Raw genomic sequence first — 21,400 nt, 5'->3', positions numbered from 1 at the left:
TCTATGAGAGATTAAACCCGATATTACTTCCTTCTAGCACCCTCTCCATGCTGACCGGCTACATCATAAACAGCAGTGGGGATAAAGGGCACCCCTGCCTCAAGCCCCTGTTGATATCAACTTTCTCCTCGCTTCTCATCGCTTCCCATTCAATGCAAATGGTATTTTCTAGGTAAATCTCTCTCAAAAGCAACAGACAATCCTCACTTAGGCCTTCGCCTTGCAAAATATCTCACAAAATGTTGCTGCCTATGTCGTCAAACGCTCCTGTAATGTCGAAAAATGCCACATATAACGGTCTGCATTCTACTCTTGATATTTCAATACACTGAGTAAGAACAGATGAGTTATCATCCATACGCATACCTATTCGGAAGCCATTATCATGTGCTCCCAAAATGCCATGATTCTCGGCCCATGCTTGCAGCTTTGATGTGGTAGCCGGCATTGGTAGCCTGTAGATTACCGATGTAATGGCCAACGGTCTATACGAGTGAATTCTGTCTTTCTCCCCCTTACCTTTGTAAATTAAATTTTCTACTTTGTCGCCAACTATCTGGTATTCTTTCATCTTATAATGTTTTTCCCCTGCTTTCATGAGAGCTTGCTTACTTCGTCGTCTTAGTTCATTAATCAGCCTAACGGGAACCTTGGCTAGCCATGTGGCTGTGCACTTAGGAATTTTCTATTCGGGTTCCTTCCAGTTGAAACTTGTCAGCACCAGCGCCTTTTCCATTTGGTTCTCTTTCATGCTCTTTTTTTCTTCGAATAAAACCTCGCCATTGCCTTGGAAAAATTCGACTGTTATTTTTCGGATGTAATTTATTGCCGCTTCTCCTTCCAGTCTGTTTCCATCTTCGTCTAGGGTATGTTGCTGTATTGTTGTTGACTTCCTGCCTAATAATTTTATGTGGTTCCAAAATATTCTAGGGGTGCCCTTCCTTTTCTCCCGTATTTCTGACAACCAACGCTCACTTTCACCTTTTATCTTGGATTGCACCGGTATTTGAACCAGATACTTTTTCTCCCGGTATATTTGCCAATTACTGGCTACTTCATCTTGCAGTAACGGCGCCTTCCTTGCCTGCCGGTGCTTTCGGGATGCTCTCTGTCATTCGGCGATCGCTTCTCGTATCTCCCTGTGCCACAAAATTTTCGGTTACTTTGTTTCTTTCCAACAAACATGATTCTCTTTCCGTATTTCTGTCGTTATTCCACTTAGAAGCTCACTATATTCCCACTGTTTGCTTGGCCATTTGCCAAGTTCTTCCTCAACTCTAGTGACTATATTTGCTATTTGTTCAGCGTTCAAATTTGGACTGGCCATGTTGCGCTCCTTGCTCTATCCCAACTACATATCCCATTTTCAAAATGATGCGTTTGCGGTCCCCCCCCCCCCCCCCCCCGTGCTGCTATACCCTTCCTTATCAATGACCATTTCTCTCAACTTATCATGAATTCCTTTTGTCATCTGAAATTATTCAGTGGTTCATTGCCGGTTTCCCCCTGCCCACGTGATTTGCCTTTCACACTTAGGCCCTGTATTCACGATAACGAGGTTATGTTGCTCACAAAGGTCTAGCATTGACTTCCCGTTGTTGTCGTTATAGCCATCTCAATCCTGTATGTGGGCATTCATGTCATGTAACAGTATAATTTCGGCATCATTCCCGAAATCCTGAAAATGAGCACTTACGCATTCCACTAACTCTTTATTCATCTCTGTGCAATTATTTCCGGTCCACAAATACGTAACGCCCACCCAAGTTTCTTTCGCATTCATTGTACCTGATAAGTAAAGATGCTCTTGACATTGCGAATTTACTCTTTTCCATTTGGCTCCCTGATGGATGAGCATTCCGACTCCCCTTCCCTTTCTTTCCGACTTAGTTTTTGCACACTTCGCAAACATAATTCTCAATCACGGGTGGCTCTTCCGAGTCTCCAAGTTGCGTTTCTGTAACCACATACACCCCTATTTGTTCTCTATTTAACTGCGCCTCAATCTCTGCCCCCGTTTCCTTTGTTCTGCCGCCCTGCATATTTATGTAGCCTATTGCATGGCGAGCTCTTATTCTTGCTTTGTTCCTGTTCTATTATTGACGGCGATGCTATTCTTGGGTTCCATTAGGGGACCGTCTTCATTACTGCCTACTCTGGCCTCCTGAGCGCCCGTGGGCCCCCTAAAAAAACAGCAGCGCGACCACCAAGTCGCCAGTCCACTTCTCGGCCACCCTGTAACCGAAGTGGTTCCCGCCTCATTAAAAACCACCACAACTTCTCACTTCCATGTTTACTTCGACAACCTCGAAGCCTTTCTCTCGGCTCATTTTCCATATCGCCTCATTCGCAGACACTACGGCCCTTTGTATGCGACTGACACGTACAGGCACCTCCGGCACCTTTCACACCGCGATCTGCAGCTGGTGGACAGCTCGCGCAAGTCGTTCACCCCCTTCGCCAAGCGCTGGGCTAGTCCTTTCCCTTTCCTCTTTAAGACTTCGGTTAGCCCACCTGCTACTATGAGAAGGTTGCGCGCGTGGGCATCCGCGAGTTTTTCTTTTGCTCGCTCCAGGACCAAACCCAGTGTCTGGCCTAGAAATGTTCCTAACGCCACTCTTTTATTGTCTTTCATTCTCTCCACAATTGCTTCTAAGCACCTATCCAGCTTTAAGTCGGCGGCGATAATCCCCATTTCACTCTCTCCCACCTCTGCCTGCTTCTCTTCGTCCTTTTCCGCGTGATTCGCACTCGACAAGGGGCATTGCCCCCTGTGCTCCTACTTCTTCCGCGTGGCGGCCTCAGCATAGGTGCCGCTCTTTCCAGATAACCTTTCACCACGTTACACGCATTCCACGTACTTTGGCGGCACTCCCTCTCCTGTCACGTCACGGGACTGCGTGCCATTGTCACCATTCTCGTTCACAATGGCGGCTTTGTTCAGCTTTTTCTTGGCTGCTTGAAGTCTGTTTTCCGCTACCTTCCGTGCATCACTCTTCCTATTTAGCTCATTTTGAGCTCTTCAGCCTGTTTGAGAAGCTCTCCTTGGAAAGCTTCCATTTTCTTCAGCCTAGCATCGACATCACAGTGTGTGCCGATTGACTCGGTCCCCTCACCATTCTCATCCGTCCCCCCGCGCACTGCCTGCTTTCCCGGCTTTCTTGCCATGTATTTTACGGCTTTTAACGCGATAGCGTCAAGGAGCTCGTGTCGCAGAAAAGCCGGTGTCGTCGGCGTCGGTGTCGGCGGCGTTGGCCGTGGGCGACAAATCCCAGCAGGCACTTCATGAATAAAAAACAACTTGCAAGATGGGATGGGTGGGAATCGAACCAGGGTCTCCGGAGTGTGAGACGGAGACGTTACCACTGAGCCACGAGTTTTTTTTTTCTTTATTGACCACTGAGCCACGAGTTCGATGCTTCAAAGCGGTACAAAAGCGCCTCTAGTGAACGCGGTGCTGCCTTAGAAACGAGCTCTTTCTAAGGCTCAGGCGTGCGTCGCTTGCTCAGGCGCACATTTCGTTGTCGCGCCGAACGCTGCGTTGCTCGACGCTCACCGCGTCCGATGCGGGGCGCGTAGTCGCTGCGCCGTAGCGCGTCTTACACTCCTTGGCGGGTCGACGGGAACGCTGTCGCGTTCCACTCTTGAAGGCGAAGCTTAAGCGTCCTCCAATTTTTTCTGATGCAAATACTACAATACTATAATACTATTATATTGCAGAGCACGTACCTTTTAGCAAAAACCGATACCCACAGGATCCAAATCCTCAAAATGCCGCAAAGTAACTTTCACCACTGTTTCAAAAGCAATCAAAGTTTCGGAGACCAAAGGTATGGCACGCTCTCACACACGCTCAACCACGCGGCCACGCCCTCACTTTCCTACCAAAACGCACAGAGTAAAACCACTAATAGCTTTTAGTCTTGCCACCTACAGGTTACCATTTAAAGGCTACAAACACTAGACGTCCCACCCGGCTGCACGTGCTGGAGCACGTGGCGCGAGAAGACGATCTAACCATCCTGCAAAATGAAATGTACACTAAACACACCGGCGCACAGGAAATACGAGAGAGACAAGAAAAGATAAAACCACGCAATAACTATTTAAAGGCAAATAAGATCAGCAAATCAAAAACAGAAACAAGCTGAAAGCATACACAATAACCCATGATTTCGACGCCGCCACGAAGCCCCGAGAAGCACGTCCATTTGCTACAAAATCTCAAGCCAATCTTTACAGTTCTCTCGCAGCACCCTCACAAAATTTTTCCACACGCGGCGCCTCAGCGAAAGAGCGCCGTTCGGCCCACTCGACCATAGTTCAGTACACTCTACCGCAAACTTATAAACAATACTATACTTATAAACAAGCAGCCAGTTAGTTTCTGTCGACACTAACTGGTTGCTTTAAAAAAATGCTCGATGTGTTCGCAGATGGGTTGTCGTGAAAGGCTTCAAGGATTTGTGTACGCAGCGAACGTGGAAGGACAGGTACCCAGCCGTGTCCGTCGCAGTTGTAAGTGTAGCGGTCACATCGTCGTCGAGCTGATCACATCGTGGTCGAGCTTAAACAGTCACAGATGTCGACGTAATCTGGCATTTGGTGCAGAAGTAGTTCCACACAGGGGTTGGGCAATGCTGTTGCAGTAGGGATCAGAACGTTGACACGAGGCGAGCTGAGTGACGCGATTGAAAGATAACGTGCCAGTAACCGCGAGAGGTAATAACGAGAGTGGAGACTTCGTCTCATCATCAAGTGGCGAGCAATGGAGAGGTGTACTCGAAGGTATTAGTGGCAGGAGGCAGCGAGAGAGAGCGTCGACATCGTGATGTTTTTTCTTAGACTTGTAAACTACTTCAAAATCGTACCCTTGTAAGCGGACCACCCTGCAACCAAGGCATCCAGACAAATGTTTCATTGACGATAACCAGCATAAGACGTGGTGGTCTGTTATGACCGTGAAGTGGCGTCCATAAAGATATGGTCGAAATTTTTGTGTCGCTCAAACTACTGCGAGACATTCCTGCTCTGTGATCGAGTAGTTCTTTTCGGCAGCCGTTAATGCGTGGCTGGCATAGGCAACAACTCTCTCTCGTGAGGTGGTATCACGCTGTAAAAGGACAGCACCGATCCCATGGCCATTAGTGTCGGTGTGCAAACAAGTTGGTGCGTTCTCATCGAAGTGACAGAGGACAGGGTCTGTGGTTAATGCTTGTTTGCGGGCTTGAAAAGAGAGCTCGCAGTCGTCTGTCCAAGGGAAAGCAATGCCCGACGTCAGCAACTTGTGCAGCGGCGCGGCCATGGCAGCAAAATGATAGATGAAGCGGCGGAAGTAAGATGCCAGGCCCGAGAAACTTCTTAATTGTTTTTGATTTTCAGGGCGAGGGAAGCGAAGCACGGCAGCCACCTTGTCGGGATCTGGTCCAACGCCATGTTTGCTGATGAGGTGGCCCAACACTTTGATGTTCTTTCTGGCAAAATGGCATTTCTTTGTGTTGAGTTGGAGTCCAGCGTTGTAAATGCATGTAAAAAACTTCGTCCAAACGCTCAAGGTGCCGACGAAACGTTTGTAGAAAAAACAGCGATGTCATCTAAATAGCACCGACAGGTCTTCCACTTAAGGCCACGTAAAACTGTCGATCATGCATTCAATTGTTGCAGGAGCATTACTTAAACCGAAGGGCATGACGTTGAACTCGTAAAGTCCATCTGGTGTTGCAAAGGCTGTCTTGCCCTTGTCCGCTTCGTGCATTGGGATTTGCCAGTACCCGAATCGGAGGTCTAGACGAGAAATATTCTGCACCCTAGAGGGAGTCAATGGCATCGTCAATTCTTGGCATCGGATATACGTATTTGCGCGTGATCTTATTAAGGGCTCGATAATCGACGCAAAAACGTACAGAGCCGTCTTTCTTGCGAACCAACACAACAGGAGACGGCCAAGAACTGGACGATGGCCGAATGATATCTCGTTTGAGCATGTCATCAACGTTATCCGCAACGATTTTCCGTTCTGCGAAAGACACGCGATACGAGCGGCAGCATACAATCGAACCACGTTCGGTTTCGATGCGATGTACTGCGACGGAAGTACGCCCTAGAAGCCTGGAGTGAACGTCAAATAAGGAACTATGTTTGTGCAGGAGTGCCAAAAGGTCTTCTTTCTGCGCAGCAGTCAGATCTGGATTTATCGCGGCCGTTCAAGCAGCGGTAGCAGTATGATCATCAGTTGTGGTAGACTAAGGGGGTGATTCGGTGTGAAGCGGTACCAGCGAAAGAGGTTCGGTGTCAGTAAGGCAAGTCACAGTAGTACCCTGGGTGAGCACAACTGGCGAAGAAGTAGGGTTATGAACAGCGACGAATGCTCTACCGTCCTGAAACCGCACCAGGCTAGGAGTAAGGCTAAGCCCACCAGAAATACAGCGACCGCTCGGTGCAAGGAACACATCCCCATTAACAATTGTGTCGGAAGTCAGTGTGATAATATGCTCATGGCCCGCGGGAATGGAACAGTTGGTAGACGTGACGAAACGTAGGCTGTGAGCATCGAGAGCGGACGAGCATTCAGCGTCCGTCATATCAATAGTTCGCGGACAGCAAGAGATGAAAGCTGAGGCGGAAGACAAGAAGTCCCATCCCGAAATCATCGCGTAGGTACACGAAGACAGCACGACAAACTGAATGTGGTGAAGTATGCCATCAATGAAAACACGCGCAGTGCAAACGCCGGAGGGCTGAACAAGAACTGCATTAGCACAACGAAGGGGAGGACCATTATACGGTGTCTTCACTTTTCGCAATCGAGAACACAAGTCTACTTATAACGGAATGCGATGCGCCTGTGTCAGCCAAGGCTTCGGTTCGGACAGCTTCAACACACACTAAAAGTACATTTGGACATCGTGATGCTCCGGAGGAGTCTCACGATGTCCAAAAGATGCAGCTTTCCCTCCTGAAGCTGCACCATTTAGGTTTCCAGGTGGTGATCGTAGGACGAAGTAGCCGGTCGAAGAGGGGAAGAAGAGCGCCGCATCGATGAAGGAGAGCGACGACGCGGGAAACGCAATGAACCGGCAGCGTTGTAGTCCTGTGGAGATAGGGAACGTCGTTGATAATCGTAGTAAGAACGCCGACGTTGTGGTACAGGGCCAGCAAACTCATCCCTTTCAAACCCGTCATAGCCACGCCTTTCATCTTGCTGACGGCGTCGGCAAAACCTGAAATGTTGCCACGGATGCCACAATAGTAGTAAACTGGTCGAGATGGGCTCCATGCGTTGTAAGACGGAGGAGGTGGTGGCCTTGCAGTGACAGGATTCAGGGAAATGTGCGGTGCAGGTGCCTGTTGTGGTGGCTGCTGGGAGGGTGGCACTGTAGCGGTAACGTGAGCGTAAGTTGGCGTAGGAATAGGGTACGGGCTCGGGACTTGCGGGCAGGTCAAGGCAGCTATCTCTTTTCTCACGATATGGCGTAGGGCGCCACCACGAGCCGTCATACGGACCTCAGGAGGGATTGACGAAGCGTGGGCGTGCAGTTCCTCACGGACGATGGAGCGGATCATGGCACGTAGCTCGCTGTCATTGGACGCCTTCAAATCTGATGTCTCAAGATGTAAGCGGAGCATATGAAGCTCATCGAGACGCTCACACGTACTGATGATGTCTGCGATGGCAGTGGGGTTCAGCACTACAAGAGCATTGAATGCCACAGTGCCGATACCCTTCAGTAGGTGGCGTACACGGTCACTCTCTGCAATCGAGGTGTTCACGCGGCGGCAGAGCGCGAGGACGTCCTCTATATACGAAGTGTGCGCCTCGCCCGAGTGCTCAACCCGCTCAGCAAGCCTATTGGCGATATCGGAGTGGACAGACGAGTTCGCGAAAATGTGGCGTAGGTGGTGTTTGAAGGTGCTCTAGTAGACGAAATCGAGGTCATGACTGTAAAACCAAGTTTTGGCGACGCCGGTGAGGTAGAAGGCAACGTGAGCAAGTTTTGCAGACTCGTTCCAGTGGTTAAAGTCACTCACGCGCTGTATACCTCTAACCAGTCTTCAACGTCGTCAACTGGAAGCCCAGAAAACACCGGTGAATCCTTCTGAGGGGTGGTGACCGTCCAAGGTATTGGTCTGTTGGTCTTGGGACATGGTCGAGTGTAGTTGGTAGAGGCGGCGACACGAGCGGAGCTCCAGGGATGTAGCGTAGGTGAAGCTGGAGAGAGACCGGTAGCGAGAGGACGAAGAAACTAGACAGCACACTCCACCACTTGTGAGACAAGGTTTGGGCAGCCAGTCTCTTTATTCTCTCGAGTGAGAGCCCCACCGCCAGGCGCCGAAACGGTGATGATGAGTAAGTACAGATGAGAATACGAAGCGTATGAATAGTGCTCACAATATATATGTATGTATATATATATATATATATATATATATATATATATATATATATATGTGTGTGTGTGTGTGTGTGTGTGTGTGTGTGTGTGTGTGTGTGTGTGTGTGTGTGTGTGTGTGTGTGTGCACGTGTGTGTGTGTGTGTGTGACGTGAGTGCTCTGGAGTGTTCCTATTGCTCTGGCAATATCAGAGCTTGTAAGATGCTCCCCTGCTTGGGAGCAGTCTAATCGTAGATGTACCCAATAATACGTCAAATAAATATTTAAATATGAGATCGCTCGTCATTTTACAAGGTATTGAGCATTACACGTGATCAACAGAGCACTAGGTAACAAGAAAGCCTTCTTTGCTAGCACATACCTAGCCAGCCCGTGCACATCGTAGGCGGATACCATGAGTGCTGGAACGGCAGAAATACTGGCACTCAGCAGGAAGTCCTTCTTCGTCCCGTTCATGTATGTACGGAAGTCCTGCGGCAGTTAAGGAAGAACAAAGTGGACATACCAAGCGCGGTAATACTTCTCAAGAATGTTGCTAAGCATTCAGATATAATTTCTCAAATTGTACGCACTGGATGCTTCTGATATGTATTCAGGATGATTGGTTGGCAAGAATTAAGGGCAAAAGTCAGCGCCTGGTATAGCGACAATCTGTAGTAACATTAAATTGTCCTCTTCAGTAACGTTGCAGATTGATGATTGATGACTTAAACCAGTGAAGCCCTAGCGTGCCTTTCAGAATCCATATGGAAAAGGTCAAAGCAACATTCATAGGCCTCGCAAGAAAGCAGGACTTCGAGACCAGGCGCACCTCTAAAAGGTCTGCAGCAGTACGTTTGTCCTTCGCAAATACTCACAGAGGAGGAGGTTAATAAGGATGAAACCCCAATACAAATAAGACAGTGGATAACACACACTACGTACTCTGAAGTCATCAATGACAGCTTATCCTTCAAAGTTAGAGACTTCAGCTGTACTCACCCAAGGAACTTAAACTGAAATGACCTAGAAGAACGTAACAAAGGTGTGTGATGGACCAGCAAACGGTATCTATACATCTAGAAAATTTCAAGAGGCAGTATAAAACTGCTACTCTGCTTGAGAACATGAGAAGCAAGGGGAGGCTAAAGCAGGTACTCAATTAGGATGCCACAATTGTATATCACTGAAAAGCAGATATGAAGGCATAGTAGTTCAGCGCTGCACAGCGCAAAACCATTCCTTTCCATTCGCTTTCCTGTAACTTCGCTGCCGACAAAAGCGTGGGCAGAGTCAAAAGGTTTTTTAAACAGGCTACTCAAACATTCTCTGTTACAAGAGGATTTTGCGACCTTGGGGTAGCTTTAGCCTAGTGGCCTGTAGCTTGACCATGCGTGTTTCGTGCGAGCGCGGCCGTGGGTTGACCAGTCAGATGAGCAGAGAGGGCAGAGATGAGGTGAAGTAGAACAAAGGACAAAACGTTTACATCGGTATGCACAAAGTGGTCAGCTCGAGGGTACACAAGATGGATAGACGAATAGAATGTGAAGGTTTCATGGTGGCAAGCGTCTCTCTTTCTACAGCTTCCCACGAGCACTCCCACCTGCGAGACGGAGGGATTGTCATGATAGCACCAAATCAAATCAAATGAAATCAAATTTATTTCACATCTGTACATGATGTAGGCGGCACAAGCAAAAAGCCAAAATCAATTTGGCTTGACAAGGATCTGTGCCTCTTTCAATATTTGTGTGAAAAGTAAAGGAAAACGAAAATTAGCAACAGCAATCGGACATTGTTAGGTAGCATTATACAAAGGCAAGACAAGAATCTAAATGTACGCAATGACAGAAAAAAAAAGTGTTATTCAAGGAGTGTGATACAAGGACAATCATCGTTGTTGCACACAAAAAAAAAATAATTCCAAACACCAATTGGACGTCGTTAGGACGCATTTCAACTATGACAAGACATGAATCTAAATATACGCATTGAAGGATTGTAATCAAAGCAATGTAACACAATTTAAAGTCATGATTGTTGCAGAAACATAAGGAACGAAGTGAGTAATCAAAAACGAAGTTAACAAGGACGTTAATGAGTAAGAAACTAGTTGTATTCCATAATTGATGCGTGTTTGGTGTATGAATCAATCGCATTATGACGAGTATTCAATTTTTTTATGCTTTTGGATAAGTTGGATAGGTTTTCAATAAAGTGACTTCCTTGCTTCTTTTTTCGTAAGGTACCGTTGCAAGTGTAATTCATTGAATAATAAGTTTATAGGAGAAACTTGAAGTTTCTTAAAAAGTGGTTCAGTGTCTTCGTCATAGGCTGAGTTTCTAATCGCACTCACAGCCCTTTTTTGGAGTAGAAAAAGCTTAGCACTCTGTAATGCTGCCCCACACAAGGTGACAGTATTTTATGTATGAAAAAAAGAGAGAGTTATAGACTGATAGCTTGACGGAAGTGGGCAGAGAAAAGCGTACCTTTGCAAGGGCACCCACGTCGCCTGCAAGTTTACCGCTGAGCATGTCGAAATGTTTATTCCAGGTTAAATGTTCGTCAAAAATGACGCCAAGGCATTTAACCGAGGAGATCATATCAACATGCGAGTTGCCTCAAACTATGCGGTCAATAATATTAGCCCTAGTATTTTTCGGTTGAAATAGAAAGGCTTTCGTTTTGTCGCGTTAATAGTTAATGAGTTTACTCGACACCATCTATCTATCTATCTTGGGCTGAGTTCGCCCTGGTCACAAGTTCAATACAGCTGGCAGACCTGAATAATAATGTGGTATTGTCGGCATAGACAGTATATTTGGCCGCTGAAGCAACATTTGTTATGTCGTTAATATAAATATCAAATAATAGCGGCCCAAGAATGCTCGCCTGAGGCACCCCACTTGTTACTGATTTAAGATTTGATGTATGGTTTCTTATTACAACCATTTGACATTGATACTCCCGATAGCTCTTTATTATACATAAAAATAAGCCTCTGAAGCCATAGGTTTGGAGCTTTCCTATTAATGTTTCATTGTTAATTCGATCGCAAGCCTTAGAGAAGTCTATGAATAATGAATAGTGTTAGTAACTTCTGTTTGTGTGAGTTAAGTATGAATTCTTTTTGGGTTAAAAGTGCCATTTCCGTCGAGCGTCCTTCCGTGAAGCCAAATTGGTCGTCGGTAAGGATGTGATGTTTTTCACAGAAAGAAACCATTCTAACGTTATTAATTTTTCAAGGCATTTAGAAAAGATCGGTAAGATCGATACTGGCCTGTTATTTGATTATAGACTCTAATCACCACCTTTAAAAATAACAGTTACTTTCGCTACTCGCATTGCTTTCGGAAATGTACGATTTGAAAAGGCGAGGTTAAATATATGCTGTAATAACGGAGTGATAATATCTAGGACAAATTTAATAGAGCGAATTTGCAAGCCATCAACATCTGTGCTTCTACTGTTTCGAGAAGTTATGAATGGATTACAGACTTCCTGAGCACTGATAGGTATTAAAAATGCACTGACAGGATTATTAGGTGTGAGATCGTATAGGCTAGCAGGATGATGAGGGCTGTTTATAAGAAAAGTAAAGTAGTCGTTAAACGAATTTTCTAATAAGGAACCAGAAATTGGTGTGTCATTTATTTACAATTGTTTCTTGAGGCTGCTCCAGAGTCCGGTTTACTCTCCCTAGCACGCCATTTAGCCTTTGCCAGACGAGATCGTTACGTTTCATCATCATCATCGTCATCATCATCATCATCATCCTGGTTACGCCCACTGCACGAGAAAGGCCTCTCCCATACTTCTCCAACTACTTCGTTTAATAATATGTCAATTGAATGCATTGTGCATATAATTATTTTAGCCTCTTTAAGGATATGTGTTAATTTGTTTCTGAAAGATTTAAAATTTTGGAAGTCATTTGCATCTCTCGTTCGCAAAAAATTCCGATACAGTCAGTTTTTTTTTCGTTTTATTTCAGATAGAAGGCTTTTTGTCATCCAAGGTGTTTGGATTTCTTGGTGGCGCGTTCTTGTTTTGTTTGAAAAATGTCTGATGTAACTGGATTTAAATAGACACAAAAAGGAGTTATAGACTTATTCAGGATCAACCATGTTGTATATTGTTCAGTGTTCAGTACATTACTTCGGCATTGTTCTAGTGAGATCGGATTGATATTGACACGTGTACTTGTATATCTATATCGGGCGACCACGTTTCACCGCCTGGCAAATGTTATCGCACAGCGCAGGATGCGCCTGCATGTATCGGAAGTTTGTGGAATGTTATCGATGGTTCCATCCACTGTTTGTCACCGATCCTTGGGTAATCTGACTGGATGTATGCGCGACGCGAATAGTGTAGAACTTTGTGGAAGACACGCGGGTGCCAGCGATTACTGTGGAACATTCTACGACTGATGTATAAAAGCTGACGCGCTTGACCCGCTGATGAGATTTTGACAATTGCTGACTGTGTTCGCCGCTGTCTCCGTTCTTTAAGGGTAGCCTTTTTTTACAGGCACAGGTTCGCCCAATTAAAGTTAGTTTTCGCTTCCACCGCATTGTTACTGTGTTCTTTGTAGTCACTAACACGTGACATTCCTATACAGTCTATCTTTATTGTTTTATTAGAGATAGAAGTCTCTTTGTGATCTAAGGTTGTCCGATTTTTTTGTTGAGCGTTCTTGTTTTATTTGAAAAATGTCTGATGTAACTGGATTTAATAGATGTAAAAAGGAGTTATACGCTTATTCAGGAATAACCATGTTGTATATTTACGACCAGTCAATGTTCGGTACATCACTTCGGTGTTCCTCTCGTGAGATCGGATTGATATCCTGAAGTGAGACTTGATCTTCTTTATGGGATGAGCGACGTGGTTTATGTGGGTCAGTGATAAGAAATATTGAGAAGTGATCACTTATGTGTACGCCAATTACCCCTTAAAGGGAACTGTAGATGGGGTAGTTTGTAATGAAGAGGCCGAGTAACGTCCCAATGGTGTTCTGCACACGAGTGGGCTCATTAATAGTGTTAATGCAAGTGTTAACTGCAAAATCAAAAGGAAGTCATGCTGTGTCGGTGATGTGTGTAGTAAGTTGATGTCACCACGTGTAACCAGCTTTGATCCAGTTTCATTTGCCCTGCTTAGAAACTTATGCCGAAATGCAAGCAACCCCGTTGTTTTACCATTTGGAGGACGAGGACGAGAATGCAAAGACGGATGAGCACGCGAAATGGTGCAAAAGAAGGATGCGCAAGCTGCTTACAGGTATGGGCTGACAGACGTATGATAGCATTTACAAACGTCAAGCATGAGACATGTATCAACTTCCACAGTTTTTGCACCAATATATATTCTCTGAATCCCCACACACTTCGTCGGCGCTGTATGTGCAGGGGCGTGTTGGGAAGTCAGTCGCAGTCGGCCTTTATGTCCTACGAAATGTCCTTCACCGCGTTGATTGTCACTCCCAGATAACAATATTATGCAGCACATGGCAGTTAGCCACCCATCAGCAATTGCAGTCGCCGAGCGATATCTATTTCCGCTGCAAAGCTGACAACAGCGGACTTCTCAGGATCGAACTGATGGCCAAGCCTTCCGATGTCATCAGCGGATGTCGTCGCAAAGTTTTGGAGGTTCTGCCTGTCTTCAGCCTGCAGATTAATGTAGTCTGCAAACACCGGTTCTGGGAGTGCCCATGCAAGTGGTCGACCTTTAGACATGAAGTGCATTTCGAGCACAATGGCAGACTTATAGGGCGCACCTCAAGCCTGGCGAGTAAAGCATGGGTAAGTGTGCATTGATCAACGATGTTCTTACCCTGAAGGCGTCGGTTGGGCGGGAATTCGTTACGAAGCTCAGTGAGGTGCCCGTTTTTCTGCCCATCCATTTATGAAAAACTTAAGAACATGTGCAACTACCCTGTGTAGCGCACTACTGACAGTGAGTTTTGACTACAGGACCCCTTACTGCTGACAGTGCCGAAGGGAGCTGCTCCCAACAGCACTATTGCCTACTAGGCAAATGCAGCTACAGAACCAGTCAGTGACGATACGGTTTCCATGAAGGATACCAGCAAAGACATATATACGATCTGTTCCCTCGTTTTCCCGCTGAGACATTTCTGAAGCGATGTTTCCTTGCCGAGTTCCACGCACTTTCTCGTACATATCTTGCTTCTAACGCTTAATGCATTTCACAAGATGGCGCCATCTTCGAACGGGGCAGAGAAACACATTAGGAGTTTAATGTTTCAAGAATACAGTTAATAGAACAATGAATGGAGGGAACTTTTGCGCTTGCGTCTACGGGGGCTGCAAGCAGGCTGAATCGGCCAACACGGGATTGGGGGTTAGTACCTCGATTTGCCAAAAATTCGTCCTTTTAGCTTCACAGGGATTTGTGACTTTGCAATCTCATCATTATCAACAAAGTAAGGTATCATAAATATTTACATAAACTATAATAAAAGTGACCAAGGGCCGCGTTTGAACACAGGATCGAATCTATACCACACAAGACTGATATTGAAACTTGCGCAATAGATGCATGCCTCGACAAGCCGCACAGAACACCCTTTTTAACCCGCAGCGGACGCTTAGCGGCCGTGGTGCTGCGCTGTTAAGCCCAAGGTCGCCGGATTAAATCCCGGACACACTTCAATAGGTGCGATATGCTGGAACGTCCAATTCTCGTGCACTGGGGGCACGTTAAAGATCCCCTGGTGGTGAGAATTAATCCGGAGTCAGTGTCACCATGGCGTGCCTCACAATGAAATCGTGGTTTGGCATGTAACACCACATAACCCATGAGTGCAACTCGCACTATTGACACCACTGAAAGCTTAAATATTATCATGCCAGCCGGTCACTAGGTACAGTGAGCGCGAGAAAGCATTCAGGCAAGGAAAGGATCACTTTTTGGGTCGGCCATCTTCTCGGCTAGTACTCGTGTCTGCCGGTGCAGTAGTTCTTGTCATAATAATCTTCTGTAGCACGTGAGATGCTGCTGAAGGCGCAGGATAATCCCAACCAATATCCCACCCGCTTCTTCGTGGCCCTGTACATGCAGTGACAGCACCTGTTTACCGCACCAGCAGATGAATCCAAGGATTGCCCCCAGAGCGTGCACCTCTTCCCGAGACGACGTCAGCGACACACCAAAACGGTATGGAAGGCACTATTACTGCTGCTCACTATACGCCACAGAAAGTGCCACAAGTCGTCCATGGTCCCCTCCTCAAGGACGTCGAAGACTGGTTGGTTCAGTTCAAGCGCGTCGCTCATTTCTTAGGGGGACCAATGCAACCAAGCTGAAGAATGCGCACCTAAGTCTGTAGGATGGCGCTCGTACCTGGTACGAGAACCGTGAACCCTTCTCGTCGTGGAGCGAGTTTTGCTCCACGACGATTGCTCCACGATTGCGAAGCAATAGTAGCGCCCCTGGTGAGAGGAGCGGGAGTTAGGCCGCCGTTGGTGGCTACCGCCTCGCCTCGCGACGGCGTGAGATGGGGCCCCGTTTTTACACAGCTGGTGTGACGTCACACCGACCGTAGCGCCCCTAGTGAGAGGAGCGGGAGTTAGGCCGCCGTTGGTGGCTACCGCCTCGCCTCACGACGGCGTGAGATGGGGCCCCGTTTTTACACAGCTGGTGTGACGTCACTCTAGGTCACGTGGTGTGACGTCACGCAGTGAAGTCACGCTAAAGGTCAGTGGTGCCTACCACCGCCTCGCCACGGAACGGGCTGAAGTGCGACCTAAAGTAGTATTGCTTCGCAATAAATGAATGTACGTAAGGGGGAGCCTTGGAGTTTCCTCTTGCGGTGCGAGTAACCTGTGAAGTGAACAAGAGATGGCAGCGCCGACGCTTGCGTCGCGCAAGCAGATATCTCTAGCGCGCGCAACGCTATAGGTTATATTCAGCCTTTCTCAGCCAGCCGAACTTCAAGAAATCGAAGCCGACCGCTACAGCGACTACTCCGACGCCGAGGCCACCGTAAACGGAGAGTACGAGAGCGACGACATGCAACACGACCAGCCCAGTACCTCAGGTACGCAAAATTGCGACGACAACTGGCAAATTTACTACTCTAAACGCCAGATGAAACTTCAGAAGAGCGGAATTCAGAACGCTGCCATCTTGAAACCGAGTGGGGAGAACAATAGCAAGATGGTGCCTGCCGCCGCGGCAACAGGTGGCGTGAGCGCGTCCGCAGCTGGATCGGCAGCTGCAAACAAAGGTCAACGACAGCCGAGACAAACGCTCCCGCCGCTCCCCAAGGACGACGCGAAGATTATAATACGTCCGAAGAACGGACTACCGATCAAGGCGCTGAGGACGACCGAAGTTGGAAGAGCTATCGTGGGGGCATGCAACAACAAATTTAAAGAGGACGACATCACCCTCATACTGAGGACAGGCTCCAACATCATCATCGCATGTACCTCCCACGAAGAGGCTGCGAAAGCAATGCTGGGGATGACGAATCTACAATTCAGAGGACAGGCCTACGAAATCAACAAGTATGTAGTCATGCCGGAAGATGTCAAGCGAGCCGTAATCCACGGAATAACCGCCGGCACCTCGTCAGAATAGCTCAAGACAAGAATAAAAGTACGTGCTCAAGGAGTTACCGTACTTGCGGCGAGAATGCTAGGAAAATCAGAAACGGCAGTCATCACCTTCGACGACCCCACCATTCCCAAGTACGTACTTTTCGCCGGTGGGGAATTCACTTGCTATCCGTATCGATCGACGAGGCAAGTGTGCTACATCTGCTGCTAACAAGGCCACCGCTCGGATGTCTGCCCCACGCCAAATATCAAGGCATGTAGGCACTGAGGAGCACAGAGCCCACCGGAGAACCACCAATACCAAACCAAGTGTCTGGTCGGCGGAGGCGATCACGCTGCAGGAACCAGAATCTGCAAAGACAGACTGAAGAAAGCCAGCGAGCTATGGGGCAAGCAGCACCTGCGGCAACAACACAACAGCAGAGGAAAGAAGTGCGGGCGCAAGCCGAGATGGTTCAGCTCGTAGGGAGAACGGAGCTGATCACAGAGCAGATCACGAAGCAGATCAAGGAGCCGATTCCAAGGCTGTTCACGGAGCGGATTATGGAGCCGATCCCAGTCCTACCCGCCCCTGCCGCCCTCGGCCATCAAGGGAGGAGGGAACCAACAGAAGAAGAAGAAACCCAACGGCGGCACGAAGGTATGCTGGTAAGCAGGCCCTCCCCAGTCTCCGCACTCGGGTGTAGACACTAAGGATAGCGAACACGAAAAACAAAGAGAAGAAAACGAAGCCCTCAAGCGTAAGTTAGAGGAACAGGACGCGAAAATTAACAGACTAATGCAGGAGATACAGAAAATTTGGTCAGGTAGCCCTCCCAAGCCGCAGACGCCGCCATCTCCCCCGCCTAATAACCAACCAACAGAAATCAGCCTAGCTCAAGTTGTGGCAGAAATGCAGAAAAAGGTACAAGGCAGCAACTACTACTACAAGGTGCCGAGATCCGCACCATGCGCAAACAAAAAATTACGGAAGGAATCAAAGACAAATGCAATCGAAGACGTAGGCTAGAAAACTACAGCGCAAGAGACGACACCCAGAATTAACCATGGACAGAACAACACGAGGAAATAAAGAAGAAAAATTATAAATATGGCAGTGGAACTGCAGAGGACACTAGAGAAAACAGGGATTACTACAGCAATATGTTAATAAGCAATTAACTCCACCTCACGTGATCTCCCTACAAGAGACGGGTAAAGCCCGCGTGTTACAGGGATATACGTGTTATGAAAATCCAGGAGAAGGGAATAGAACAGCAATCCTAGTAAACAAGGCACTAATAGCCATAGCACATGATAGGATAGGCGACACCGAGATAGCAAACCATAGTAGAGATAATCCCAAAAAAGAAAAGAAGGGGAGGAAGTACATTCATAGTTAACGTATACATCCACCCAGGTCAACGAAAAGTAAAATTCGTCATGATCTTTAGTGGGGCGAACAAACTAGTCAAAGGGCACGCACTAGCCATCCTAGGGGACTTTAACGCGCGAGACACCAGCTGGAGATACAAAACCACAGACAACAAAGGGCGAGCAATAACCGACGCAGCGGACAGCATAGAGTGCGATCTCATAATCGATGCAAACACCCCAACTAGAATCCGAAATAGGGTGAGCAACGACACTTGTCCCGACCTCACTTACGTGGTAACAATAAAATTCAAACAGCGCTAGACGACAGGACCAGAAAGAGGAGGAGACAAACACGGCGCTGAACTTACAACTGTCGTCTAGCGCTGTTTGAATTTTATTGTTACCATGGAACACCAACTCGCCCAATCCGCTGCCCATCTGCTCACTTACGTAAAAAGAACAAGCGGAATGGGAAAACCTAACGGAAAACCTAGGAAGCGACCATTTAGTTCTAAAAACACAGATCGCCCTGGCAGACCAAATCAGACGCCAAATCGAGAAAGCAAGGATTACAGATTGGAAAGCCTTCAGGAAAGCATGCAAAGAAGCGGTTAAAGATATTGAATCGATAACCGAATGGGCAAACGCTCTAAAATAACAGCGAAAATACACCAATAAGGTTGAGCGAACAACGCTGAACCCAGAGGTAGACTCTAGGCTATTGAAACTGTGGGAAGCGAGGAGAGGGCTCACGAAAAGGTGGAGTAAGCAAAAATACAACAGAAAACTCAAGCTAAATATCGCAGAAATCACGAAGATGGCAGAGGAATACGCGATGCAGCTAGCTGAACAGAATTGGCAACACTTCAGTGACCCAACCCAACCATTTACCCAACCAAAACAAAATCCAAAAACCGCAAAGCCATATACCGATTAGTTCACAAATACAAAGGAACAGACACGGAGTTAATCGAAAAAGTAATAGAGAAATGCTTTCGAAACAGCAATCCAGCAGCCTTCACAGAGCATTACAAAGGAAAGGAAAACGAAGACCAAGACAGACCCATAACGCGGGAAGAAGTCTACGCAGCCATAAGAAGCGCAACAAAGAACACAGCGGCGGGAGCAGACAAAATAAACAACGCGCTCATCCGCAACCTCGGCGACGAGCAGATCGAGAGATTAACATCCTACCTAAACGAGCAATGGACAGCAGAAACAGTGCCCGAGGAGTGGAAACACGCAGAAGTCATTATTAATCCAAAACCAGGCAAGAGACTCCAAGTGGAAAACCTAAGAACCATCTCACTCACATCTTGCCTTGGCAAGATATACGAGAGAGTACTCACCAAAATGCTCCAAAACTACGTTGGAAGACAAAGAGCTGTATCCTCACAGCATGTTTGGATTCAGGGCAAAACTATCAACGCAAGACGTGCTACTGCAACTAAGAGAGGACGTACTAAGCAACGTCCCCCACAAAGCAGAACACATCATCAAGGCGGTAGATGTGAAGGGAGCCTTTGACAACGTGAGCCACGAAGCCATCATGACGGAACTCGACAACCTGAACTGCGTTAAAAAGAAACATGGATACGTCTAGGCCTTCCTATCACGCCTCAAGGATCGGTCATCTCGCCCATCCTCTTCAACGTGGCCATGGTCGGACTAGCAAGACAACTAGAAAGAATCGAAAACATTCAACACGCAATATATGCCGACGACATCACGGTATGGTTAACGGAGTGCTCACTCCCTGAAGAAAAATCAAGTTTACAGGAGGCAGCAACCTGCGTGGAAGAATACGTCAGGGCTAGAGGCCTCGCCTGCTCAACCGAGAAGTCCGAGCTCCCAAGAGTGTGGTGAAGAAAAGGGAGCTACACAGTCCCAGTGAGCGACGACCTCAAGCTCAACGTCCAGCCCGAAGGCCAACCAATTCCAGAGAAGACCCTCATCAGGATTCTAGGAATGTGGCTGCAGTCAAACCAAAGATGCACCCACCCCTAACCCTGCTGAAAACAGCAACAAATCAAGTAGCCCGCATGATAACAAGGGTGTCACAAAAAAGACATGGCATGAAGGAGACAGACACACTCAAGCTCGTCAAAGCCCTAGTGGTCAGCAGAGTCATGTACAGCCTCCCGTACTAACGCTGTATAAAAAGCGAAATCCAGCAAGCGGACGCGATCCTGAGGAAAGCACTCAAGACGGCGCTCCGGCTACCACAGACAACATCCACAGACAAACTCCTCACACTAGGACTGCACAACAGCCTAGATGAACTCAAGGAAGCGCAATTCATAACGCAAATCGGTAGACTACAGCAATCGGCAACAGGAAGAAGCCTCCTGGAAAAATATGGAGGAAAAAGCAAACTGAGGGAAATCCAGAGCCAGGTAACAATACCGGACGAGTACCGAGGAACCCTCAAAGTGGTGCCGATACCAAAAACATAGATCGAAACCTACACAAAGTACGCCGAGAGGCAAGGACTGAATACATACAAAAGACCCTGGCCACAAGAGAGAACACAGTATACGTAGATGCTGCGGCAAACAGGCAAACAAACCATCACAGCAAAGTTGCAACAGTAATCAACTCGAACTACGAAGAAATCACAAGTGGAACGATTCCGGAATGTACAGTGAACGAAGCAGAGGAAGTGGCCGTTGCTCAAGCGGCCGAGGAGGGCTACCGCACTGGCAGATGGTTAACAATACTAACAGACTCATAAGAAGCCGGCCGAAATTACCTAAACGGCAGAATTATATAACCACAAAGCACTAAGAATCCTAAGTCAAAGATTCACTCACAACCAAATTAAACACGATAGTGACACGTGTACTTCTCTTTATCGGGCGACCACGTTTGGCCGCCTAACAAATATTATCGCACAGCGCGGGACGCGCCTGCATGTATCCGAAGTTTCTGGAAAGCTATCGATGCTTCTATCCGCTGTCTGTTGTCGCCGAACCTTGTGTTATCTGATTTCATCGCTTGACACGAATGGTGTAGAACTTTGTAGAAGGCATGCAGGTCCCAACGATTAGTCTGGAACATTCGATGACTGCTGTATAAAA

The 21,400-nt window shown here is 47.3% G+C and overlaps 1 protein-coding gene across 1 annotated transcript in view; it reads right to left on the bottom strand.

Annotated features, from left to right (window-relative positions):
- LOC126540004 (acidic mammalian chitinase-like) overlaps window positions 1-21,400 on the bottom strand; it is a 315,282-nt gene that overhangs the window by 168,744 nt on the left and 125,138 nt on the right. The window contains exon 6 of the mRNA XM_072286221.1: window positions 8,753-8,862. Within this exon, the coding sequence (XP_072142322.1) occupies window positions 8,753-8,862 (110 nt within the window). The remainder of the gene's footprint in view (window positions 1-8,752; window positions 8,863-21,400) is intronic.

The sequence above is a fragment of the Dermacentor andersoni genome, chromosome 2 (assembly GCF_023375885.2).
Source record: "Dermacentor andersoni chromosome 2, qqDerAnde1_hic_scaffold, whole genome shotgun sequence".
Taxonomy (NCBI): Eukaryota; Metazoa; Arthropoda; class Arachnida; order Ixodida; family Ixodidae; genus Dermacentor; species Dermacentor andersoni.
This window is presented reverse-complemented; position numbering and strand designations above follow the sequence as displayed.